General features: G+C 45.4%; 1 protein-coding gene across 2 annotated transcripts in view; it reads left to right on the top strand.

Annotated features, from left to right (window-relative positions):
- Positions 1–27047, top strand: part of LOC106600755 (serine/threonine-protein kinase TAO2) — a 36219-nt gene that overhangs the window by 5391 nt on the left and 3781 nt on the right. Inside the window, exons 2-19 of one of the 2 annotated variants that reach the window (XM_014192362.3) lie at positions 4114–4254; positions 4448–4519; positions 4728–4829; positions 4919–4964; positions 5117–5213; positions 5882–5995; positions 6148–6239; positions 6535–6628; positions 6820–6901; positions 6988–7155; positions 8868–9074; positions 9947–10075; positions 10784–11020; positions 14461–14589; positions 15888–16091; positions 25382–25621; positions 26258–26470; positions 26828–27010. In XM_014192362.3, coding sequence (XP_014047837.1) covers positions 4123–4254; positions 4448–4519; positions 4728–4829; positions 4919–4964; positions 5117–5213; positions 5882–5995; positions 6148–6239; positions 6535–6628; positions 6820–6901; positions 6988–7155; positions 8868–9074; positions 9947–10075; positions 10784–11020; positions 14461–14589; positions 15888–16091; positions 25382–25621; positions 26258–26470; positions 26828–27010 — 2541 coding nt within the window. In that variant the 5' untranslated portion in view covers positions 4114–4122. Of the gene's footprint in view, positions 1–4113; positions 4255–4447; positions 4520–4727; positions 4830–4918; positions 4965–5116; positions 5214–5881; positions 5996–6147; positions 6240–6534; positions 6629–6819; positions 6902–6987; positions 7156–8867; positions 9075–9946; positions 10076–10783; positions 11021–14460; positions 14590–15887; positions 16092–25381; positions 25622–26257; positions 26480–26827; positions 27011–27047 lie in introns of both variants that reach the window. The other variant, XM_014192361.3, reaches the window with a different exon arrangement.

The following is a 27047-nucleotide window of genomic DNA, read 5'->3' as shown; positions in this document are numbered from 1 at the left end:
TCCAGGATGGCACATCAATGCGAGCTGTGGCAAGAAGGTTTGTTGTGTCTGTCAGCGTAGTGTCCAGAGCATGGAGGCGCTACCAGGAGACAGGCCAGTACATCAGGAGACGTGGAGGAGGCCGTAGGAGGCCAACAACCCAGCAGCAGGACCGCTACCTCCGCCTTTGTGCAAGGAGGAGCAGGAGGAGCGCTGCCAGAGCCCTGCAAAATGACCTCCAGCAGGCCACAAATGTGCATGTGTCTGCTCAAACGGTCAGAAACAGACTCCATGAGGGTGGTATGAGGGCCCGACGTCCACAGGTGGGGGTTGTGCTTACAGCCCAACACCGTGCAGGACGTTTGGCATTTGCTAGAGAACACCAAGATTGGCAAATTCGCCACTGGCGCCCTGTGCTCTTCACAGATGAAAGCAGGTTCACACTGAGTACATGTGACAGACGTGACAGAGTCTGGAGACGCCGTGGAGAACGTTCTGCTGCCTGCAACATCCTCCAGTATGACCGGTTTGGCGGTGGGTCAGTCATGGTGTGGGGTGGCATTTCTTTGGGGGGCCGCACAGCCCTCGACGTGCTCGCCAGAGGTAGCCTGACTGCCATTAGGTACCGAGATGAGATCCTCAGACCCCTTGTGAGACCATATGCTGGTGCGGTTGGCCCTGGGTTCCTCCTAATGCAAGACAATGCTAGACCTCATGTGGCTGGAGTGTGTCAGCAGTTCCTGCAAGAGGAAGGCATTGATGCTATGGACTGGCCCGCCCGTTCCCCAGACCTGAATCCAATTGAGCACATCTGGGACATCATGTCTCGCTCCATCCACCAACGCCACATTGCACCACAGACTGTCCAGGAGTTGGCGGATGCTTTAGTCCACGTCTGGGAGGAGATCCCTCAGGAGACCATCCGCCACCTCATCAGGAGCATGCCCAGGCGTTGTAGGGAGGTCATACAGGCACGTGGAGGCCACACACACTACTGAGCCTCATTTTGACTTGTTTTAAGGACATTACATCAAAGTTAGATCAGCCTGTAGTGTGGTTTTCCACTTTAATTTTGAGTGCGACTCCAAATCCAGACCTCCATGGGTTGATAAATTGGATTTATATTTATTATTTTTGTGATTTTGTTGTCAGCACATTCAACTATGTAAAGAAAAAAGTATTTAATAAGATTATTTCATTCATTCAGATGTAGGATGTGTTATTTTAGTGTTTTTTGAGCAATGTCGTTTACTCCGCTCTTTGAGTCATCCCTCTCCGCTCTCTCCCCATGCCGCTTTCCACACAGACCTAGTCCCATCCCGTCACTCAAGGGGCACATTTGTTGTTGCTTGACCACGAGACACTTTTGTTCCATCTGCATGGCCAATGCAGCACATGCTACAATGTTGATGACAACGATGCTGTTTCCACTTTGATCTTAATTTAAATCCACAAGCGTTCTACAATTACAATATTAGTTTGTGTTTCTTACATCGGCAAACAGCTAGTTTGTATTTTCTTAGCAAGTTAAGCTAAATCGTGTTAGCCACTAATGCTAATCGCTAGGTATTTGGCTAGCTAACTAGCTAATAAAAGTACTGAGTCAGAGCAAACTTAGCTGGCTAATACAGCCTGATACCAGTACTGGTAGAGGCTTTAATCAGCTTGTTTGTGCAACAGTATCTTCTAAATCAGAGGAATAGTCGAAGCATGAATATGTTGGCTATATGAATAAAGATTTAATGTAGCCAATAGGGTCCCCTAGGAAACATCACTTTGGTTCCTACCCTGTCACAATAACTCGTCCATGGCATTTCCATTCGTTGACATGTCAAACACATTATTCAAAGTGCCCACTATTATTTATATTCTAACTTTAGAATTATAATCAACTTTCTATTTCCATGATTCCAAAAGTTCACCCAAGTGTTTTGTTCTAAATCGCAATTGCAACATTTGGTTAAAAATAAGGCCTAGTATTTTTTGGGAAATGCAGGCAATTATTTTAGGGTGAAGTTGAATTGAACAGTATAAAACAATCAGAATGGGGAAAGACCCATTGAAATAATTTAGAATATAAACTCAGCAAAAAAAAGAAACGTCCCATTTTCAGGATCCTGATAATTCGTAAAAATCCAAATAACTACACAGACCTTCATTGTAAAGGGTTTAAATGCTGTTTCTCATGCTTGTTCAATGAACCATAAACAATTCATGAACATGCATCTGTGGAACAATCGTTAAGACACTAACAGCTTAGACGGTAGGCAATTAAGGTCACAGTTTTGGAAACTTAGGACACTAAAGAGGCCTGTTTACTGACTCTGAAAAACACCATAAGAAAGATGCCCTGGGTCCCTGCTCATCTGTGTGAACGTGCCTTAGGCATGCTGCAAGGAGGCATGAGAACTGCAGATGTGGCCAGGGCAATAAATTGCAATGTCCGAACTGTGAGACACCTAAGACAGCGCTACAGGGAGACAAGACGGACAGCTGATCGTCCTTGCAGTGGCAGACCACGTGTAAGAACACCTGCACAGAATCAGTACATCCGAACATCACACTTGCGGGACAGGTACAGGATGGCTACAACAGCTGCCCGAGTTACACCAGGAATGCACAAATCCCTCCATCAGTGCTCAGACTGTCCGCAATAGGCTGAGAGAGGCTGGACTGAGGGCTTGTAGGCCTGTTGTAAGGCAGGTCCTCACCAGACATCACCGGCAACAGCGTCGCCTATGGGCACAAACCCACCGTCGCTGGACCAGACAGGACTGGCAAAAAGTGCTCTTCACTGACGAGTCGCGGTTTTGTCTCACCAAGGGTGATGGTCAGATTCGCGTTTATCGTCGAAGGAATGAGCGTTACACCGAGGCCTGTACTCTGGAGCGTAATCGATTTTGGAGGTGGAATGTCTGTCATGGTCTGGGGCGGTGTGTCACAGCATCATTGGATTGAGCTTGTTGTCATTGCAGGCAATCTCAACGCTGTGCGTTACAGGGAAGACATCCTCCTCCCTCATGTGGTACCCTTCCTGCAGGCTCATCCTGACATGACCCTCTAGCATGACAATGCTACCAGCCATACTGCTCGTTCTGTGTGTGATTTCCTGCAAGACAAGATTGTCAGTGTTCTGCCAAGGCCAGCAAAGAGCCTGGATCTCAGTCCCATTGAGCACGTCTGGTGAGAGGACGTTTCTTTTTTTGCTGAGTTTATGTGTTGCCACCCTAGGGTCACGCACTACTCATAAAGCAAATGTAGAACTTTTCTTAATCAAAAACATAAAATACAGTGAAAAATACCATATGATATGTTGGCCATATCACCCAGCCCTACTCTCTACCTCTTCTCTATTCCCCTGCACTCTCTACCTCTTTTCTCCTACACTCTCTCTACCTCTTCCTCTATGCCCCTAGACTCTCTTCCTCTTTTCTCCTACACTCTCTCTCTCCTACCTCTTCCTCTATTCCCCTACTCTCTCTTCCTCTATTCCCCTACTCTCTCTTCCTCTATTCCCCTACTCTCTCTTCCTCTATTCCCCTACTCTCTCTTCCTCTATTCCCCTAGACTCTCTTCCTCTATTCCCCTAGACTCTCTTCCTCTATTCCCCTAGACTCTCTTCCTCTATTCCCCTAGACTCTCTTCCTCTATTCCCCTAGACTCTCTTCCTCTATTCCCCTAGACTCTCTCTCTCTTCCTCTATTCCCCTAGACTCTCTCTCTTCCTCTATTTCCCTAGACTTTTTCCTCTCTTTACCTCTTCCTCTATATTTCCCTAGACTCTCTTCCTCTTTTCTCCTAGATTCTCTCTACCTCTTCCTCTATTCCCCTACTCTCTCTCTCTACCTCTTCCTCTATTCCCCTACTCTCTCTCCTACCTCTTCCTCTATTCCCCTACTCTCTCTCCTACCTCTTCCTCTATTCCCCTACTCTCTCTCTCTACCTCTTCCTCTATTCCCCTACCCTTCTAATCTCTGTTTCTGTCCCTCTCACTTTCTTTTCCCCACCATTTCCACCTTTCTCTTCTTCTCTATCCACTCTTCTCCACACCCTTTCTCTCTCTGTTTCCTCTACCTCGATCTCCCTTGTCCCCTCTCTATTTCCCCCCCCCTAATTGTCTCCCTGTGTCCACCAGGCCCTGGCTATGCCCTCGAGTGTGCGGGCGGGCAATCTAAAGGACCCGGATGTGGCTGAGCTCTTCTACAGAGATGACCCCGAGAAGCTTTTCGCTGACCTCCGAGAGATCGGCCATGGCAGCTTCGGGGCCGTCTACTTTGTACGGGAACCTTTTATATTAGGGGGAGGGGAGAGTTTTGATTAAGAAAGTGTGTGTTTGCTCTCCTTGTCAACATGTGCGACGAGGTGTTTTGAGAGTTTGTGTGAGCCAGAACTTCTTATTGTTTTCAGTATTTGAAGGTTTGAATGGAGTGTGTGTGCGTGACTGTCTTTCTCGATGCTGTGTCCGACAGGCCCGAGATGTGCGCAACAACGAGGTGGTGGCCATCAAGAAGATGTCCTACACTGGCAAGCAGTCCAACGAGGTGAGGGAACGCGCGTCCGCACACACTTAAGTCGGCGTATAGAAACGGATGTGTTAGCCTGCACACTCAGGACCAGAGTCGGAACCCTTCCATAGGCTATTGAAGAATGGCGTAGACTTGTCCCTAAACAATCGACTTTATGTCTATTTTCCAGGATTCCCTGTGGCCTGGTGTTTAGTATTAACCCCTACTCTCTCGTTCTCCTCAGAAATGGCAGGATATCATCAAGGAGGTGAAGTTCCTCCAGAAGCTCCGTCATCCCAACACCATCGAGTACAGAGGCTGCTACCTCAGAGAACACACGGCATGGGTCAGTATTAGCAGTGTGTGTGCCCCCAGTTACACTATTTGAGTGTCTACTAATAATATGTCCCCCCCCCCCCCCCCTCCCTCCCTCAGCTGGTGATGGAATACTGTTTAGGCTCCGCCTCCGATCTTCTAGAAGGTTAGTACACCATGGAAACAACTGCAGGGATTGTTTTGAGTCATGTTTAAGGGCATTTAGCATGTTTGTGAAGCTCTGTGTATAACTGGACTCTCTCTCCCTCTCTTTCTTGCTCTTTTTCTCTCTCTGTCTTTCTGTCTGTCTCTCTGTAGTTCACAAGAAGCCACTACAGGAGGTGGAAATAGCTGCTATTACCCATGGTGCTCTGCTGGGCTTGGCCTATCTTCACTCCCACAACATGATCCACAGGTAATATAATAGAAATATATGCCATTTAGCAGACTCTTTTATCCCAAGCGACTTAGTCAAACTACTACTACAACCTCTCGGTCCATGCTACAGTGTTGTCCGTATGCTGTCACTGTGCAGCGTCTTAGAGCGATTCTGGCTGTTCAATTCCAGTTCTGTTTTCAATGCTGCGCCTTTCAGTCTAGTCTGTCGTCATTGGTTCTACAATATCTACGTAACGTCTCAGGGATTTTACTCCGTGCTGTTTCAGTAGTCATTCCATTGTGGCCTTAATAGCCAGGGCCCATTTTCCCCGATAGCGATGGAACTTAGGCTTACTAGTGTTTTTAACTATGGCTCTTTCCTACAACGGCCGAAGATGGAACACGCGTTTTCCAAAACGCCACTACACGTGCGTCGTCGGAACGTGTGTGTGTATGTGTATATATATTTTTTTTTTTAAATGTAACTGCCCTTTTTCTGGCCCGCAAATTGATTTTGGCATACAAATCAGCCCCCCAAAAAAATCTATGCGCCCCTCCGTTGAATTTTGAAATCCTGCTGTGGCCCTCGAGCCAAAACGTTTGCCCACCCCTAAGTTAAATTGAATATGTTCAACGTCGTTATCTCTGCGCTGTCAACGTTAACATTGTGTTACCGTTGTGTCAACATTGCTCCTCTCCTCTCAGGGATGTGAAGGCAGGGAACATCCTCCTGACAGAGCCTGGCCAGGTGAAGCTGGGGGACTTTGGCTCTGCCTCCATTGTTGCCCCCGCCAACTCCTTTGTGGGAACCCCCTACTGGTGAGGAGCTAGAAATGCAAACTATGGACTATTCAATTCCTTGAGGGCCAAAGTACTGCTGGTCCTCTCCCGTGAATCTACAAATCCTCCCCCACCCCCTGCCCTACACGCCAGTGGCTGATTATAAAGGGATGGTTCACTCTTTTTCCCAGGATGGCTCCGGAAGTGATCCTAGCGATGGACGAGGGTCAGTACGACGGCAAGGTGGACGTCTGGTCTCTGGGCATCACCTGTATAGAGCTGGGTAGGCATCGCACACCACATCAAGAAAGAGAGAGTTTTAACTTCTGAAATCTAACAATGTAGTATAATATAGGAAATGTGAAGGCGTCTGACCAAATCCCTAACCCCTGGGAGTTGTTAATGGTCTGTTGTCTGTTTGTTCTGGCATTGTTACTGGGATTTAAGAGACTCAGCACTAAGCTGCTTTGGCTGCTAGCGAACATGTCCTCTCTCTCCCTTCTCTCTATCACTTGGTCACTTTCTCTCTATCTCCCTTACCTTCTCTCTCTCTCTCTCTCTTCCTTGTCTCCCTTTAGCGGAGAGGAAGCCTCCTCTGTTCAATATGAATGCTATGAGTGCCTTATACCACATCGCTCAGAACGAGAGCCCCGTCCTAGCGTCCAATCACTGGTGAGCATCACTCTCCCTCTTTCTCCCCCGTGCACAACTCTCCACTCACTTATCTGTCTGTCATTCACCTAACCCCCCCCCCCCCTCTTGCTTAACTCTTGAACTCCTTTATTCATGATCTCTCCTTTACATCACTGTCTCGTTGTCTCTTAACCCTCTCTGTCGGAACTCTCTTCTCTCTCGCGCCGCAGGTCTGATTATTTCCGTAACTTTGTGGACTCCTGTCTACAGAAGATTCCACAGGACAGGCCTATCTCTGATGTGTTGCTCAATGTAAGACTGCAGCACACACCTCTTCCTCGTTCCTCCTCTCTTCCCCAATTTCTCTCTCTAACTCTTTGCACTTCCCCTGTCTGTAGCACCGGTTTCTATGTCGTGAGCGTCCCCTGACGGCGGTGATGGACCTGATAGCGAGGACCAAGGACGCAGTGCGGGAGCTGGACAACCTTCAGTACAGGAAGATGAAGAAGATTCTCTTCCACGAAGCCCACAACGGACCCACCCCAGAGGGAGGCGAGGAGGAGGAGGTAGGAGCTCTCCCCATGTTAGTAAGGCCCATAATGGACCTCCTCTGGTTGTAGTGTTGGGAGGAGGTGGTACGGGGCACACTTGTCTGGGCAGACCTGTGTCGTTCACTTAAAGTGCCTTCAGAAAGTATTCATACCACTTGACTTATTCCACATTTCGTTGTTACAACCTGAATTCAAAATGGATTAAATATATATTTCTCCCCCCCCCCCCCCATCTACACACAATGCCCCATAATGACAAAGTGAAAACATGTTTTTAGAAATATATTCACACCCCTGAGTCGCTACATGTTAGAATCACTTTTGGCAGCGATTACAGCTATGAGTCTTTCTGGGTAAGTCTCTGAAGAGCTTTGCACACCTGGATTGTATACTTACTTAAAGAAATTCTTCAAGCTCTGTGAAGTTGGTTGTTGATCATTGCTAGACAGCCATGTTCAAGTCTTGCCATAGATTTTCAAGCCGATTTACGTCAACTAACTAGGCCGCTCAGGAACATTCAATGTGGTCTTGGTAAGCAACTCAAGTGTATATTTGGCCTTGTGTTTTAGGTTATTGTCCTGCTGAAAGGTGAATTTCTCTCCCAGTGTCTGTTGGAAAGCAGACTGAACAAGGTGTTCCTCTAGGATTTTGCCCGTGCTTAGCTCTATTCTGTTTCTTTGCATCCTAAAAAAACTCCGTCTTTGCCGATGAAAAGCATACCCATAACACGATGCAGCAGCCACCATCATGCTTGGAAATATGAAGTGGTACTCAGTGATGTGTTGTTCGATTTGCCCCAAACATAACACTTTGCATTCAGGATATAAAGTACATTTCTTTGCCACGTTTCTTTTGCAATTTTACTTTAGTGCCTTATCGCAAACAGGATGTATGTCTTTGAGTATTGTATTCTGTACAGGCTTCCTTCTTTTCACTCTGTCAATTAGGTTAGTATTGTGGAGTAACTACAATGTTGATCCATCCCCAGTTGTCTCCTATCACAGCCATTCAACTCTGTAACTGTTTTAAAGTCACCATTGGCCTCATGGTGAAATCTCTGAATGCCCCCCCCCCCCCCCCCCCCGCAACTGAGTTAGGAAAGACGCCTGCATCTTTGTACTGACTGGGTGTATTGATGCACCATCCAAAGTGTGATTTAATAACTTCACCGTGCTCAAAGGGATATTCAAGGTCTGCTTTTTTATTTTGACCCATCTACCAATAGGTTCCCTTCTTTGCAAAGCATTGGAAAACCTCCTTGGTCTTTGTGGTTGAATCTGTGTTTGAAATTCACAGCTCGACTGTGGGTACGGAGAAGAGGTAGTTATTCAAAAATCATGTTCAACATTACTATTGCACACAGAGTGAGTCCATGCAACTTATGACTTGTTAAGCACATTTGTTCTCCAGAATATATTTAAGCTTGCCATAACAAAGGGGTTGAATACTTATTGACTCAAGATATTTCAGCTTTTCATTTTTAATTCATTTGTAAAAATGTCTAAACAATTCCACTTTGACATTACGGGGTATTGTGTGTAGGCCAGTGACACAATCTCAATGTAATCCATTTTAAATGCAGGCTGTACGACAACAACATTTGGAAAAAGTCTAGGGGCGTGAATACTTTCTGAAGGCATTGTATCTTATGTTAACTTTCTGTCTCTGTCTGTCTGTATAATGTCTCTCTCTTTTTTTCCCCCTCTCTCCTTCCCCCTCTCACCCAGGAGGTGGAGCAGTACCTGCTCCGTACGGGCACTGTGGGCAGCATGGAGAGTTCCCAGTCTGTGCCCAGTATGTCCATCTCCGCCAGCTCCCAGAGCTCCTCGGTCAACAGCCTGGCGGACGGCTCCGACGACAGCAACGAGATGGCCATGATGACCGAGGGAGAGCACACGGTCACCTCCAACTCCTCCATTATACACCGCCCTACTGTAAGTCTGAGAGAACAGTCTCCTCCGTTATACACCGTCCTACTGTAAGTCTGAGAGAACAGTCTCCTCCGTTATACACCGCCCTGCTGTAAGTCTGAGAGAACAGTCTCCTCCGTTATACCCCGCCCTGCTGTAAGTCTGAGAGAACAGTCTCCTCCGTTATACACCGCCCTACTGTAAGTCTGAGAGAACAGTCTCCTCCGTTATACACCGCCCTACTGTAAGTCTGAGAGAACAGTCTCCTCCGTTATACACCGCCCTGCTGTAAGTCTGAGAGAACAGTCTCCTCCGTTATACACCGCCCTACTGTAAGTCTGAGAGAACAGTCTCCTCCGTTATACACCGCCCTACTGTAAGTCTGAGAGAACAGTCTCCTCCGTTATACACCGCCCTGCTGTAAGTCTGAGAGAACAGTCTCCTCCGTTATACCCCGCCCTGCTGTAAGTCTGAGAGAACAGTCTCCTCCGTTATACACCGCCCTACTGTAAGTCTGAGAGAAGTCTCCTCCGTTATACACCGCCCTACTGTAAGTCTGAGAGAACAGTCTCCTCCGTTATACACCGCCCTGCTGTAAGTCTGAGAGAACAGTCTCCTCCGTTATACACCGCCCTACTGTAAGTCTGAGAGAGTAGTGTGTGTGTGTGAATGCAGTGAGGTGGGGGGGGTGGCTATGATGACTGAGGGAGAGAACACAGTCTCCATCATACATCGCCCTACCGTGTGTGTGTGTGTGCGCGCGCGTGTGTGCTCGAGAGAAAGAAGATGGTGGTGTGTGTATGTGGTAAGTATATCAGGTGTGTGCAATTTGTTTGTGGACATTAATTAAACTTCCCTATCCTCCTGAATTCTCTCTCCTTGTCCCCCTCCCCCAGGGTCAGGATAATATCTATGATGACCCATACCAGCCAGAGATAGACCAGCAGCAGCCCTCGTCAGCCGCCCGCCGCAGGGCCTACTACCGCAACCGGGACCACTTCGCCACCATCCGCACGGCCTCCCTGGTAAGCACATCCCCAAACCCCTCTCTCTGACCCAACCACTAGCACAACCCCTAACCCCTCTCTCTGACCCAACCACTAGCACATCCCCAAACCCCTCTCTCTAACCCAACCACTAGCACAACCCCAAACCCCTCTCTCTAACCCAACCACTAGCACAACCCCTAACCCCTCTCTCTGACCCAACCACTAGCACAACCCCTAACCCCTCTCTCTGACCCAACCACTAGCACATCCCCTAACCCCTCTCTCTGACCCAACCACTAGCACAACCCCTAACCCCTCTCTCTGACCCAACCACTAGCACACCCCTAACCCCTCTCTCTGACCCAACCACTAGCACAACCCCTAACCCCTCTCTCATACTACTATGAACGCTTTTATTGTTTTCTTACAATTACTTTACCTGAGCTTGATTGAGTTTGCCTGCGATCCAATGGAACTGTCCCACAACTGAAAACCCCGCCCACCTGTCTCTCCAGGCAGGCTCAATCCAAAACTCAGATGTCAGATAGTATTGAGACATATTCCCTCTCTCTCTCTCTCTCTCCTCCCCACTCTCTCTTCCCTCTCTCTCTCTCTCTCTCTCTCTCTCTCTCTCTCTCTCTCTCTCTCTCCTCTCTCTCCTCCCCACTCTCTCTTCCCTCTCTCTCTCTCCTCCCCTCTCTCTCTCTCCTCCCCACTCTCTCTTCCCTCTCTCTCTCTCCCCAGGTTACTCGTCAGATCCAGGAGCATGAGCAGGGCTCAGCGCTGAGGGAGCAGATGTCTGGCTATAAGAGGATGAGGAGGCAGCACCAGAAACAGTTGATGGGCCTGGAGAACAAGCTGAAGGCTGAGATGGATGAGCACCAGCTGAGACTAGACAAAGAGCTGGAGAACCAGAGGAACACCTTCGGAGGAGAGGGGGACAAACTGGGCAAGAAACACCAGGCCATACTGGAGAAGGAGGTGAGGGATGGCGGGACTGGAGGAAAGAAGGAGGGGTGGAGAACCAGAGTTTTGGGGGAGAGGGGGTCAAACCGGGCAAGAAGTAGGGAAGGAGTACTGTGGAAAGATGAACAGAATTTATTATTTTTCTCCCTTCATCCCAATATTGTGGCTATATCCAGGAAGGCCAAAGTTCCAAAAGCTGGGCCTGAAATAGTGTATAAGAGATCATACGAAATATTTTGCATGATGAGATACATTTTTGTTGGTCTAATGTGATTAACAAGGAGCATCCAGATGCTGCACTTGATGAAATTAGGAAATTGCTTCTTCCAATTATTGATAAACATGGACCTGTTAAGAAACTGCCTGTTAGAACTGTTAAGGCTCCATGGATTGATGAGGAATTGAAAAACTGTAATGGTGAAGGAGATGGAGCAAAAGGAGTGGCTAATAAGTCTGGCTGTGCATCTGACTGGCTGACTTACTGAAAATTAAGAAACGATGACTAAACTCAACAAAGAAGAAGAAACTGTATTATGAAGCCAAGATCAATTATATAAAGAATGATGGGAAAAAAACTTGGAGTATTTTAAATGAAATTATGGGCAGAAAGACAACTTCAACTCCATCTTTTATCGAATTAGATGGCTTTTTCATCTCAAAACCGTTTGATGTTGCCAATTATTTTGCTTATAGAGAAGGGCACTCAACATGTACTACACTGACACAAATGACTGATAATTGGTTGAAAAAAATTGATAATAAGATTGTGAGGTGTACTGTTAGATTTCAGTGCAGCCTTTGAAATGATTGACCATAATATGTTTAAATAAAATGTGTTATGGCTTTTCAACCTCAGCTCTGAATCCATGATATGGCAATCTGTCTAATAGAACTCAAAGGGTTTTCTTTCATTGGAGCTTCTCTAATGTCAAACATGTAAAATGTGGTGTACCGCAGGGCAGCTCTCTAGGCCCTCTATTATTTTCTATTTTTACCAATGACCTGCCACTAGCATTAAACAAAGCATTTGTGTCCATGTATGCTGATGATTCAACCATATACGCATCAGCAACCACAGCTAATGAAGTCACTGAAACCCTTAACCTCTATGGGCTAGGTGGGACGCTAGCGTGCCACCCGTGGTGCACTCCATCAACAGCAGGTGCATTTCAAGAGCGGCAAATTTGAATCCAAATAAATGTCAAAATTCAAATTTTTCAAAAATACAACTATTTTACACCATTTGAAAGATAAACATCTCCTTAATCTAACCACGTTTTACGATTTCAAAAAGGTTTTACGGCGAAAGCATAAATTTAGAGTATGTTAGGACAGTACATTTACAAGAGTTGTGTGTAATGTTTTGTCAAGTCAAAGACAGGGTCACCAAAACCATAAAACCAGCTAAAATGATGCACTAACCTTTTACAATCTCCATCAGATGACACTCCTAGGACATTATGTTAGACAATGCATGCATTTTTAGTTCTATCAAGTTCATATTTATATCCAAAAACAGCGTTTTACTATGGCATTGATGTTGAGTAAATCGTTTCCCTCCAATAACCGGCAGTCAAGTCAGCGTCACAAATTAAATAATTAAAATTAGAAAACATTGGTAAAATATTATATTGTCATTTAAAGAATTATAGATTTACATCTCTTGAACGCAATCAACTTGCCAGATTTAAAAATAACCTTACTGGGAAATCACACTTTGCAATAATCTGAGCACTGCGCCCAGAAAAATACGCGTTGCGATACAGACTAGACGTCATGTTGGGGAGATCTAAAATCGAAAATACTATGTAAATAATCCATTACCTTTGATTCTCTTCATCAGATGTCACTTCCAGGTATCACAGGTCCATAACGAATGTAGTTTTGTTCAAAAAAGCTCATCATTTATGTCCAAAAATCTCCGTCTTGTTAGCACATGATCTAAGCCAGCCGGACTTCTCGTCATGAACGAGGGGAAAAAATATATTTACGTTCGTTCAAACATGTCAAACGTTGTATAGCATAAATCATTAGGGCCTTTTTTAACCAGAACATGAATAATATTCAAGGTGGACGAATGCATACTCTTTTATAACGTATTGGAACGAGGGTACCCAACATGAACTCGCGCGCCAGGTGTCTAATGGGACATCATCGTTCCATGGCTCTTGTTCGGTCAGATCTCCCTCCAGAAGACTCAAAACACTTTGTAAAGGCTGGTGACATCTAGTGGAAGCAATAGGAAGTGCCAAAATATTCCTCAGTCCCTTTTTCAATGGGATAGGTTTAAAGTCAATACAACACATCAGGTATCCACTTCCTGTCAGAAAATGTCTCAGGGTTTTGCCTGCCAAATGAGTTCTGTTATACTCACAGACACCATTCAAACAGTTTTAGAAACTTTAGAGTGTTTTCTATCCATATATAATAAGTATATGCATATTCTAGTTACTGGGTAGGATTAGTAACCAGATTAAATCGGGTACATTTTTGTATCCAGACGTGCAAATGCTGCCCCCTAGCCCTAACAGGTTAACAAAGAGTTGCAGTCTGTTTTAGAATGGGTGGCCAGTAATAAACTGGTCCTGAACATCTCTAAAACTAAGAGCATTGTATTTTGTACAAATCATTCCCTAAGTTCTAGACCTCAGCTGAATCTGTTAATGAATGGTGTGGCTGTTGAATTACTTGGTGTTACCTTAGATTGTAAACTGTCATGGTCAAAACATATAGATTCAATGATTGTAAAGATGGGGAGTGGGCTGTCCATAATAAAGAGATGCTCTGCTTTTTTGATGACCACATTGCAAAAACAAGTCCTGCAGGCTCTAGTTTAGTCTAATCTTGATTATTGTCCAGTCGTGTGGCCGAGTGCTGCAAGGAAAGACCTAGTGCTGGCCCAGAACATAGTGGAATATCTTGCTCTTCACTGTAATCAGAGGGCTGATAGAAATTCTATGCATGCCAGTCTCTTGGCTAAGAGTTGAGGAGAGACTTAGTGCATCACTTCTTCTTTTTATAAGAAACGTGTTGAAAATCCCAAATTGTTTGCATAGTCAACTTACAGCTCTGACCCACCAGGGGTCTTTTCGCAGTCCCCAAATCCAGAACAAATTCAAGAAAGCTTACAGTATTATATAGAGAGAGCTATTATTGCATGGGACTACGTTCCATCTCATATTGCTCAAATGAACAGCAAACCTGGTTTAAAAACAACATCTCACGGCACAACGCCTCTACCCTATTTGACCTAGATAGTTTGTGTATATATTGATATGTATGCTACGTGTGCCTTTAAAAAAAAATGCATTGTTGTAGTTCTGTTTTTATCTCTTAATATTCTGTATTATTTCATGTTTTGTGTGGACCCCAGGAAGAGTAGCTGCTGCTTTTGCAACAGCTAATGGGGATCCTAATAAAATACCAAATACCTCCCTCTCTTTCTCTCTCTCCAGACCAAGGCAGCCCTAGCTGAGGAGAAGAAGTTCCAGCAGCATATCCTGAGCCAGCAGAAGAAAGAGCTGACCAGTCTACTGGAGTCTCAGAAACGCCAGTACCGCCAGCGCAAGGACCAGCTCAAAGAGGTACAACCTTATTCCAACCACACGTCTACCTTGTTCCAACCATTTCATGACAACCATACAATTGCAGTCACATGGGACTGACCCAGGAGTGGCTGGTGTCACCCTCTAACCCTTCCCCCTGTGTTGTTTTGATTGGCTTGTGTCACCCCCTAACCCAGGGTTCCTCAACTGGCGGCACGCAGGCAAAATTATTTGGCCCCCCAATTTTTCTTAGCAAAATATAAAACAAATAATAAATGTTTTATTGTTGCACGTAAGACTGTAAAAACACCAGGAAATCAGCTCCACAAATCAGCTAAACATTTTTAGAAATCTGTTCCCAAAGTATTCCCACGTATAATAGAGAACCAAGTAATCGTATACAAATGTAAGCAAGGTTTGAAATTATGTTTTAATCAAACATTGTATCTGTTCTTGCAGTTAATTTGCAGTCTTCAAATTATTTGTAATCCTACGGATTTTTTAATCTTTTTTTATCACAGTGCAGCTGGCTCGTCTGCTCTTTCTCTTCACTAATGATGCAGGTGTGTGTTCAGTCTTCAGTCTGTTCCCCTAGCCTATTCATTGATGATAGGCACTGCTTTACTGAAGTTTTTTTTACTGCTAGAAATTGCGAGGTGCAGCTTTTGATTGCCGATAGATAGGCCTAGTGCACGGTTCTGACTCCGTCTGTCTGGTGGCTGACCTGCCTATACTGTGCCCCTCCCCTCTCTCTCCATCCCTTGCTAGCTTGCTATGGAAGATGCAGGCAGCTCGAGATAATTTGATTGACAGTTAGTTCCCCTTCAGAAGCGGCATTCCTTTACAGACAAGTAAAATGCCCGTTCAGTGGCACCTCGAAACCTTCTCTGGAGAAGGTTTTGTTGGCATTTAAAAAGCCTGAGTGTACCCTTAGACACACAAACGTGCCCTAGCCGAGGCGCTTTCAAGGGTATATGACTGCGGTACATGTAACTTAATTGCCCGGCCCTAGTGTTCATACATACGTAATAGGACCATTACTCTGCATTGTGGATTTTTATGAGCCATTTGTCATGTCCCTACCTTCAACCCTTCCCCCTGTGTTGTAATGAGTGGCTGGTGTCACTCTCTCTAACCCTTCCCCCTGTGTTTCTACTAGGAACCGAATTAGAACCAGTCAACCTTTAAGCGGGAGAAGCAGGGGTGGCTGGTGTCACCCTCTAACCCTTCCCCCTGTGTTTCTACTAGGAACTGAATGAGAACCAGTCAAACCCTAAGCGGGAGACGCAAGAATGGCTGGTATCACCCTCTAACCCTTCCCCCTGTGTTTCTACTAGGAACTGAATGAGAACCAGTCGACCCCTAAGCGGGAGAAGCAGGAATGGCTGGTGCGTCAGAAGGAGTGTCTGCAGCAGCTGCAGGCGGAGGAGGAGGCTGGGCTGCTGAGGAGACAGAGGCAGTACTACGAGCTGCAGTGTCGCCAGTACAAGAGGAAGATGCTGCTGGCCCGACACAATCTGGAACAAGACCTGCTCAGAGAGGTATAGCAGACCTATTGTAGTACCTAGAGTATAGGTATATTACTGGCGGAGATTGACCTGCTCAGAGAGGTCTCGTCTACCAGCTGGCTCTCTGTCAAACCATCTGGTTTCACAGCGCCTCTGAATGGAAGCTTATGACCGGAGCGGTGAAAACAGCCACCGGTTTTAATTGGCAGATCTGTCCATCACCATCTAGCATCACCCCCCCCCCCCCATTACCATTATCGACTTCAAGCAGAAGTTTTTACATGTAAACTTTATATGCCTCAAATCAGAATCAATTGGGCTTCCCAAAAATAATATGGCTGATGTGATAAAACAATTATTTTGATTGGCAATTTGCTGTTTTTCAAAGTCACATCTAATAAAACTGTTGCCTCGATTTAGAGCCACACGTCATAGTCGTGTGATTCACACAAAATTTGAATTGATTAGCAATAGGTTTGGGCGTTATTATGCTTCATAATGTGACAGGTGAAATGAGAAAAGCAATCTGCAAGTGATTACTTAAAAAAATATATATAAACGCAACAATTAACGACTTTACTGAGTTATATTTCATATAAGGAAATCCGAAATTCAAAAGGCACTCGCACATCTGAGCAATCTTGTTGCAGGTACATGGCAACAGTTGAAACAGGATGAAGGAAAAAAGGAAACCGCACACTGCTCTTGATAGTATCACTGATATTTAATAAGCTTAGGTATCGGCCTAACGGCCTTCGTCAGAGCTTTTGTGAATTTTCTGAAAACAGCACCTCTATGTAGACCTAGCCCCACCCACATCCGTTCCACGTATGGAAAGGGGTTGGAGGCAAAGGAAAAATAAATAAGTGCTACCAAACATAACAATATGCATTTCACAAATATTACAAAAGTGTATAAATAAGACGCATTGAATACGTCCATAAAACCACAATGAGGACATTATAAGTTTCCATTAATTATTGAGTACATCATACGAAAAACATCAGAGTAATCTTAAATGGGGACATATTTCAAATTCAAAACATAACATACATAGTCCTTTAGGAAATAATGTCTGGAGGGTGAAAATCCAAAAACATTCTCTTTTGCTCAGAGTATTGTTAATATCACCTCCCCTGTCTGATATCTTAACTTTCTCTATGCCACAAAATGTACTGCCACTGGATAATCCCTGTCGTTTCTCCTGATTGAACTTTCATGTTCACTAATTCTCGGTTTGAGAGAGCAGGAGGTCTTACCGACATAGTAGAGCCCACATGGACATTTAATAATGTAAATAACATGGGTGGTGGTACACGTAATGATATCGTTTATAAGGAAATCCGTCAATACATTTATTAGGCCAGAATCTATGGCGGGCATATGCCAATCGTAATGTGTTTTTCCCACAAAGGGCTTTGTTAGACAGTTTCATCGGCTGGACTCAGACGATCCCGCAGGTGGAGGTCCTGGGCTGGCATGGATACACATGGTCTGCAGTTGTGAGGCCAGTTGGACGTACTGCTAAATTCTCTAAAACGTTATGGTAGAGAAATTAACATTAAATGCTCTGGTGGACATTCCTGCCAATTGCACGCTCCTTCAACTTGAGACGTCTGTGGCATTGTGTTGTGACAAAACTGCACATTTTAGAGGGGCCTTTTGTCCCCAGTACAAGATGTATCTGTGTAATGATCATGCTGTTTTTAATTTGCTTCTTGATATGCCATCTTGGCAAAGGAGTAATACTCACTAACAGGGATGTAAACAAGTTTCTGCCCAAAATTGTAGAGAAATAAGCGTTTCGTGCATATGGAACATTTCTGGGATCTTTTATTTCAGCTCATGAAATATGGGATTAACACTTTCCATGTTGCGTTCATATTTTTGTTTAGTATAGCTATAAAAATGTATTGATAAACCATCCTGTGGCTATTTCCAAAATACGCCGATATACCGCCCAAGCCTAATTAGCATGTAAATCCACACTGGTGCCAGCAATTCAAGGAAACAGACCATAAGGTGTAGGTGTGGATAGGAATTCCACGAGGCTTAACCTCGGGACCGCGCCCAATCCGACACCTTATGTTTTATTTCCTTGTTTTAAGATCCCTTGACTTCTTCCACATTTTTGGTTACAGCCATTTTCTTGAATCTACACACACTACCCTGTAGTGACAAAGCAAGAAATGTTTGCTAGAAACATAAGTATTCAGACCCTTTACTCAGTACTTGAAATCACTTTTGGCAGTGATCACAGGCTCGAGTCTTTTTTGGTATGACGCTATAAGCTTGGCACACCTGTATTGGGGAGTTTCTCCCATTCTTCTCTGAAGATCCTCAAGCTCTGTCAGGTTGGATGGGGAGCGTCACAGCACAGCTTTACCATTATAGGGTGTTGTGTGTAGATTGCTGAGGAAATTGTTTTATTTTAGAATAAGGCTAGGAAATCAAATGTGGAAAAGGTCAGTCTGAATACTTTCTGAAGGTAACATATTTTCACCTGTTGGAAGCTAGTGTGCAAAACACGCAAAAACAAAAGAACGGGAGGCATAGAAATACCACACAGAACAGATCTACTGCTTCAGACTTGCTTTCAATGAGAATGGCATTTCTATGTGAAATTGATCAGGCACCCACAAAGTTACAAAAACATTTATTAACTGAAGTTACCTATATACAGTTGTGAGTGGTTGTGTGCATAGCTGTGGTGTTGAAAGGTGCCAAAGCAAACGCACAAATCGACCACAAGCAAAATCTAACAGTGTGTCGTCACTGCACACGCAGAGAACACCTCTGGGAAGCGCTGCGCTCTCATTGGGAATCCCTACAATTGATGGCCTATTGGAAACCACTAGAGATAGACAGACCACACATGCTCACCAGCCAAGTTATTCCCAAAGATAACGTTGATACCCTCAATAGGCAACGAAGGACGCACCCCTACAACAACCTCACCTTTCACCAGTTCAGAATCCAACATCAATTTTTGCAATGGAACTGACAGAGTTGAAACCTATTCCCCTGAATTAGTCTCAGCAGAGAAGGGTAACACAGACTACTCAGAGGCACCTATGTCTCTCGATCTTCACTTCCTGACATTGACACGAAAGGCAAATAATCTGGGTCAATATGGACTTTCACATGCCCCTGGGCATGAGGGAGTGACGAGTGAACTGATGTGGGACAGGCGCTGCTAACATCGTAGGCTTAGGTTTAACAAGCACTGAATTTACCCTTAGCCCTGAGAACGATCAGTCAAATTTATTTATAAAGCCCTTACATCAGCTGATGTCACAAAGTGCTGCACAGAACCCTAGCCTAAAACCCCAAACAGCAAGCAATGCAGGTGTAGAAGCACGGTGGCTAGGAAAAACTCCCTAGAAAGGCCGGAACCTAGGAAGAACCAGGCTATGAGGGGTGGCAAGTCCTCTTGACTGTGCCGGGTGGAGATTATAACAGAACATGGCCAAGATATTATAATGTTCATAGATGACTAGCAAGGTCAAATAATAATAATGTTGTTGTAAAGGATGCAACAGGTCAGCCAGCACCTCAGGAGTAAATGTCAGTTGGCTTTTCATAGCATCTCTACCGCTCTTGCTGTTTCTAGAGAGTCGAGAACAGCAGGTCTGGGACAAGGTAGCACGTCCGGTGAACAGGTCAGGGTTCCATAGCTGCAGGCAGAACAGTTGAAACTGGAGCAGCAGCATGTCCAGGTGGACTGGGTACAGCAAGGAGTCATCAGGCCAGGTAGTCCTGAGGCGTGGTCCTAGGGCTCAGGTCCTCTGAGAGACAAAGAAAAAAAGAGAATTAGAGAGCATACTTAAATTCACAGGACACTGGATAAGACAGGAGAAATACTCCGGATATAACAGACTGACCCTAGCCCCCCGACACAATCTATTGCAGCATAAATACTGGAGGCTGAACAGGACATTCGTTTTTCCAATGACCAGAACCCTGACAGTAGTGACACTCTTGACCGAAGTCAGCTTTACCACAGGAGCCAGGCTCAACCGAAGTTGAATGAAACTCTGTCCGTGAATCAGAGTATCTCGGTGGGCAAGGTCCAAATCTCTGCGAACGCCCCCGCTCACTCCGAATACGGGGCTCAGCAAAGACATTTGAGTCAAAACGTACTTGTCCACCAAAACCGCAGCTTCAGAGACCGTCTTCACTTTTCGTTAATTAATGTACGTGGCTATACGATCAGGGATTGTCTCCTTAAATTGCTCTAGCATAAAACAGATCACACAGCCCCTGGAAAGTCACCCGCAGTTGCAGAACACCAGCAATTAAACTGACGATAACTCTCGTGCAAACTCAACATGAGTCTGCCAGCCCTTTTTAAAGTAATACATCGTTGGCGGTAAGCCTCAGGAACTAATTCGTAAATCTGTAACCCAGGCATTTTAACCTTTCCATAACTAACACGGTCAGCTACACCAAGAGTTGCATATGCTTCCTGCACTTTACCGGTCAACACACACTGCAACATTAAAGTGTGGTTAGCAACACGCTCAAACAACGAAAATAACGTCTCAGGGTCCTTCTCATTCAATTTTGGCAACTACTATGTTTCCAACAATATCAAATGAGTCCAGGGCACAACCGAGGGAGGAGCGACCCCTAGGTAAATCTGGGTAACCTTCCCAGGACAAACAACCGAGAGCTTTCCTTCCCTAAACAACTCTAGCCGCTCTTGTTGCAGCTTGATTTTAGCACGCTCCAAATCCTGTTTAAAATTCCAATTCATGCTTAACACGAGCATTGTCACAATCATGCTCCAGTTGTAACAGAAGCAGTTCTTTCTGTTGTTCAAAAGACCGACTACTAGGGCTCACAGACGGAGCAGCCGTTGTAGCAAAACGGCGAGTCCTCGGCAGAGGTTGCCCAGTGGTAACTTCTAGTATATATCAACCTAACAGAAATTTTAGACGTTCATCACAGGTTTCAACCCGGTAGTGATCAGCAATCTTCAACAGTTCTTTAATACATAATTCTAACAGTTACTCTGATGGACAGCGAATGAACTCATCTATACAAGACGCCATAGTCACAAGTAAATACTACAAATAATCTCGCTCTTCCCCTCTGCTGAGCACACCAGACCACAACAAGAGAAAAGCCAATCACACTGGGCACCACAGGAGAGAGATGAGATACAGTTGAAGTCAGAAGTTTACATACACTTAGGTTGGAGTCATTAAAACTCTTTTTTTAACAACTCCACAAATTTCTTGTTAACAAACTAGAGTTTTGGCAAGTCGGTTAGGACATCTACTTTGTGCATGACAAGTAATTTTTCCAACAATTGTTTAGAGATTCCACTGTATTCACAATTCCAGTGGGTCAGAAGTTTACATACACTAAGTTAACTGCCTTTAAACAGCTTTGAAAATTCCATTAAATGTCATGGCTTTAGAACCTTCTGATAAATGATGTCAATTAGCCTGAGTCAATTGGAGGTGTGCCTGTGGATGCATTTCAAGGCCTACCATCAAACTCCGTGCCTCTCTGCTTGACATCATTGGAAAATAAAATCAACCAAGACCTCAGAAAAAAACATTGTAGACCTCCACAAGTCTGGTTCATCCTTGGGATGAATTTCCAAACGCCTGAAGGTACCACGTTCATCTATACAAACAATAGTATGCAAGTATAAACACCATGGGACCACGCAGCCGTCATACCGCTCAGGGCGGAGACGCGTTCTATCTCCTAGAAATGAACGTACTTTGGTGTGAAAAGTGCAAATCAATCCCAGAACAGCAAAGGACCTTGTGAAGATGCAGGAGGAAACAGGTACAGAAGTATCTATGTCCACAGTAAAACGAGTCCTATATCGACGTAACCTGAAAGGCCGCTCAGCAAGAAAGAAGCCACTGCTCCAAAACCGCCATTAAAAAGCCAGACTACGGTTTGCAACTGCACATGGGGACAAAGATTGTAATTTTTGGAGAAATGTCCTCTGGTCTGATAAAACAAAAATAGAGATGTCTGGCCATAATGACCATTGTTATGTTTGGAGGAAAAGGGGGGCTTGCAAGCCGAAGAACACCATCCCAACCGTGAAGCACAAGGGTGGAAGCATGTTGTGGGGTGCTTTGCTGCAGGAGGGACTGGTGCACTTCACAAAATAGATGGCATTATGAGGGAGGAAAATTGTAGATTACAGCAACATCAAGAAAATCAGTCAGGAAGTTAAAGCTTGGTCGCAAATGGGTCTTCCAAATGGACAATGACCACAAGCATACTTCCAAAGTTGTGGCAAGATGGCTTAAGGACAACAAAGTCAAGGTATTGGAGTGGCCATCACAAAGCCCTGACCTCAATCCTATAGAAAATGTGTGGGCAGAACTGAAAATGCATGTGCGAGCAAGGAGGCCAACAAACCTGACTCACTTACACCAGCTCTGTCAGGAGGAATGGGCCAAAAGCTCCGGGTTGCAAATGACACTACCCTACCCAAATCTCCCACTGAGGTACACAGCAGATTGTACTCACCTCAGACCGATGTCCCAACAGCGAGTAGAGCAAGAGTCTCCAGCCTGGGCAGGGGCCTGGAAACTAACCAATGATACTCTCGCCAACGCAGAACACAACCAACTATCCACCGCAGTGTCAAGTTCAAACAAAGGCAACCAGCACCAAACATTACAACTCAAAAGCTGTAACAAAAGATGCAAACAAACACCTGCAGAGTTTTCAAACATTAACTCCCAAGTTCTCTCCCAAACACAATACACATACCAGTAAGCCCCAACGACACTAGTATTTAGCACACTGGCATACTCTACCAGGCAAGCACTTGTTTGATGACATCACCGGACAACCAAAATCATTGATACGCATCTAAGGCACTACACCAAACACTTAAGACGATGCCGTGAATACCAACCAAAGCGCATTCCAATAAGCATTAACCCATCAGAATGCAACAAAATACTATCTACCTTGATGTCTAGGAACCAACCTTACAATCCCGGACGAGCCCCCGTGTCACAAACCAGCCCGAAGCCTGTAACAAAAAAAGGAGATAAGGAACAACAAAAATATATTTATTAACTGAAGTGACCTATATACAATTAACAATGCTTTAAGTGAGTGGTTGCGTGCATAGATGTGATAATGAGAGGTGTTGAAAGGTAGCAAAACGGCCACCAAAATACCACTACCAAAATCCAAGTGTGTCTACATGGAGAGAGTCTCCTCCATGCATGGGGGAAAGGTGAATTTATCCCGGGACACACCCGGGCCCAGGTGTGTCCCATTCCGATGACGACCCTCCCAGCTCCTTCCACCGACAACGTCCTGTTACGGAAAACAAGGGCAAAGAGGGAGAATCCAGCAGACAGACTGGGAGGGTCGTCATACCATCTACTAATAGGTGCCCTTTGCGAGGCATTAGAAAACCCCTCTGGTCTTTGTGGTTGAATCTGGGTTTGAAATCCACTGCTTGACTGACGGACCTTACAGATGTCTGTATGTGGGGGGTACAGAGATGAGGTAGTCATTTCAAAAATCATGTTCAACACTATTATTGCGCACAGAGTTGATTCCATGTGACTTGTTAAGCACATTTTTACCCCTGAGCTTGTTTAGGCTTGCCATAATAAAGGGGTTAAATACTTATTGACTCAAGACATTCCACCCCCCCTCAATTCCCCCTCTGAATGGCACACATACACAATCCATGTTTCAACTGTCTCAAGGCAATTATCTCCATACATACATACATATATACAGTACCAGTCAAACGTTTGGACACCTACTCATTCCTGGGTTTTTCTTTATTTTTACTATTTTCTACATTGTAGAATAATAGTGAAGACATCAAAACAATGAATAACACCTATGAAATCATGTAGTAACAAAGTCTTAAACAAATCAAAATATATTTTCTATTTGAGATTCTTCAAATAGCCACCCTTTGCCTTGATGACAGCTTTGCACACACTTGGCATTCTCTCAACCAGCTTCATGAGGTAGTCACTTGGAATGCGTTTCAATTAACAGGTGTGCCTTGTTAAAAGTTTATTTGTGGAATTTCTTTCCTTAATGCGTTTGAACCTATCCATTGTGTTGTGTCAAGGTAGGGGTGGTATACAGGAGATAGCCCTATTAAGTAAAAGACCAAGTCCATATCAAATAAGCAAAGGGAAACGACAGTCCATCATTACTTTAAGATATGAAGGTCAGTCAATAATTAACATTTCAAGAACTTTGAAAGTTTCAAGTGCAGTCACAAAAACCATCAAGCGCTATGATTAAACTGGCTCTCATGAGGACCACCACAGGAAGGGAAGACCCAGAGTTACCTCTGCTGCAGAAAATAAGTTCATTACAGTTAACTGCACCTCAGATTGCAGCCCAAATAAATGCTTCACAGAGTTCAAGTAACAGACACATCTCAACATCAACTGTTCAGAGGAGACTGCGTGAATCAGGCCTTAATGGTCGAATTGCTGCAAAGAAACCACTACTAAAGGACACCAATAAGAAGAAGAGACCTGCTTGGGCCAAGAAGCACGAGCAATGGACATTAGACCAGTGGAAAAAAGTTCCAATGGCCCTGTCTTTGAGATGCAAATTAGGTGAACGGATGATCTACGCATTTGTGGTTCCCACCATGAAGCATGGAGGAGAAGGTGTGGGGGTGCTTTGCTGGTGACGCTGTCTGTGATTTATTTTAGAATTCAAGGCACACTTTGCCAGCATGGCTACCACAGCATTCTGCAGCGATACGCCATCCCATCTGGTTTGCTCTTAGTGGGACTATCATTTGTTTCTCAACAAGACAATGACCCAACACACCTCCAGGCTGTGTAAGGGCTATTTGACCAAGAAGGAGAGTGATGGAGTGCTGCATCAGATGACCTGGCATCCACAATCACCTGACCTCAAACCAATTGAGATGGTTTGGGATGTTGGACCGCAAAGTGAAGGAAAAGCAGCCAACAAGTGCTCAACATATGTGTGAACTGTTACAAGACTGTTGGAAAAGCATTCCAGGTGAAGCTAGTTGAGAGAATGCCAAGAGTGTGCAAAGCTGTTATCAAGGCAAAGGGTGGCTACTTTGAAGAATCTCAAATATAGAACACTTTTTTTGGTTACTACATGATTACATATGTGTTTATAGTTTTGATGTCTTCACTATTATGCTACAATGTAAAAATAAAGAAAAACCATTGGACACACTTGGTTGACACGTTTCCTACCTTCTCTCACTCCCTCTCTCTCCATCTTTCTTCCTATACCTGTTTCTTTCTCTTTCCCCAACTCTCTCTGTGGCTCTCTCCCTTCTCCCCTCCCTCTAGGACCTGAACAAGAAGCAGACCCAGAGGGACCTGGAGTGTGCCATGCTGCTGAGGCACCACGAGTCCACCCAGGAGCTGGAGTTCCGTCAGCTGGGGGCGGTGCAGCGTACGCGGGCCGACCTGATCCGCACGCAGCACCAGACAGAGCTCACCAACCAGATGGAGTACAACAAGAGGAGGGAGCAGGAACTCCGGCAGAAACACACAGTGGAAGTCCGCCAGCAGCCCAAGAGCCTTAAGGTAAGGCTCCCGCACTCCTTCCTTCCCTCTCTCTCTCACTCTCCTTCCTTCCTTCCTTCCCTCTCTCTCTCACTCTCCTTCCTTCTCTCTCTCACTCTCCTTCCTTCCTTCCCTCTCTCTCTCCTTCCTTCCTTCCCTCTCTCTCTCCTTCCTTCCTTCCCTCTCTCTCTCCTTCCTTCCTTCCCTCTCTCTCTCCTTCCTTCCTTCCCTCTCTCTCTCCTTCCTTCCTTCCCTCTCTCTCTCCTTCCTTCCTTCCCTCTCTCTCTCCTTCCTTCCTTCCCTCTCTCTCTCCTTCCTTCCTTCCCTCTCTCTCTCCTTCCTTCCTTCCTTCCCTCTCTCTCCTTCCTTCCTTCCTTCCCTCTCTCTCTCACTCTCCTTCCGTCTCCCTCTCTCTCTCTCTCCTTCCTTCCCTCTCTCTCTCTCCCTTCCTTCCTTCCTTCCTTCCTTCCTTCCTTCCTTCCTTCCTTCCTTCCTTCCTTCCTTCCTTCCTTCCTTCCTTCCTTCCTTCCTTCCTTCCTTCCTTCCTTCTCTCTCGCCTTCCTTCTCTCTCGCCTTCCTTCTCTCTCGCCTTCCTTCCTTCCCTCTCTCTCGCCTTCCTTTCCTCCTTCCCTCACTCTCCTTTCTCCCCTCTCCCAGTCCAAGGAGCTCCAGATCAAGCGTCAGTTCCAGGACACGTGTAAGATCCAGACGCGTCAGTACAAGGCCTTGAGGAACCACCTGTTGGAGAGCACTCCCAAGGCCGACCACAAGGCGGTGCTTAAGAGGCTGAAGGAGGAGCAGACCAGGAAACTGGCCATCCTGGCCGAGCAGTACGACCACTCCATCAACGACATGCTGTCCACACAGGCTGTGAGTAAGGCAAGGACCCTACCGTGCACCTCTCATACAACTACAACGACGCAATACTACAAAAAAACTAAACACACGCACAGAGAGACATAACCCACACAAAGACACGCACATAATGCAGATCACACCCACTACACATCAACTATACACCTACATATTAAACCAGCTACACCAAAAATGTATACCAACAAATTTCAGTACAACAAACACGTACTACGTCCATACTAACCTCTAGAACTACTAAAATTACAAACTAGGACTACAAATACCACATTTTGAGTGGTAGACATCCCCAAACCGTCCATTAGACCAGGGTGTGCTCTACTGACGTCCATCCCCCCCCTCTTCCCCCTCTAGCTGCGATTGGACGAGACCCAGGAAGCAGAATACCAGGTGCTGCGGATGCAGCTGCAGCAGGAGTTGGAGCTGCTGAACGCTTACCAGAGCAAGATCAAGATCCACACAGACTCCCAGCACGAGAGAGAAGCCAAGGACCTGGAGCAAAGGGTGTCCATCCGCAGGGCCCTGCTGGAACAGAGGGTGAGAGTGACACGGAGAGATAGGGCGGAGGGGTGTC

This window comes from Salmo salar, chromosome 03 (assembly GCF_965601325.2).
Source record: "Salmo salar chromosome 03, fSalSal1, whole genome shotgun sequence".
Lineage (NCBI taxonomy): Eukaryota > Metazoa > Chordata > Actinopteri > Salmoniformes > Salmonidae > Salmo > Salmo salar.
Note: the sequence above shows the minus strand (reverse complement) of the source record. Positions and strands in the feature narration are given on the sequence as shown.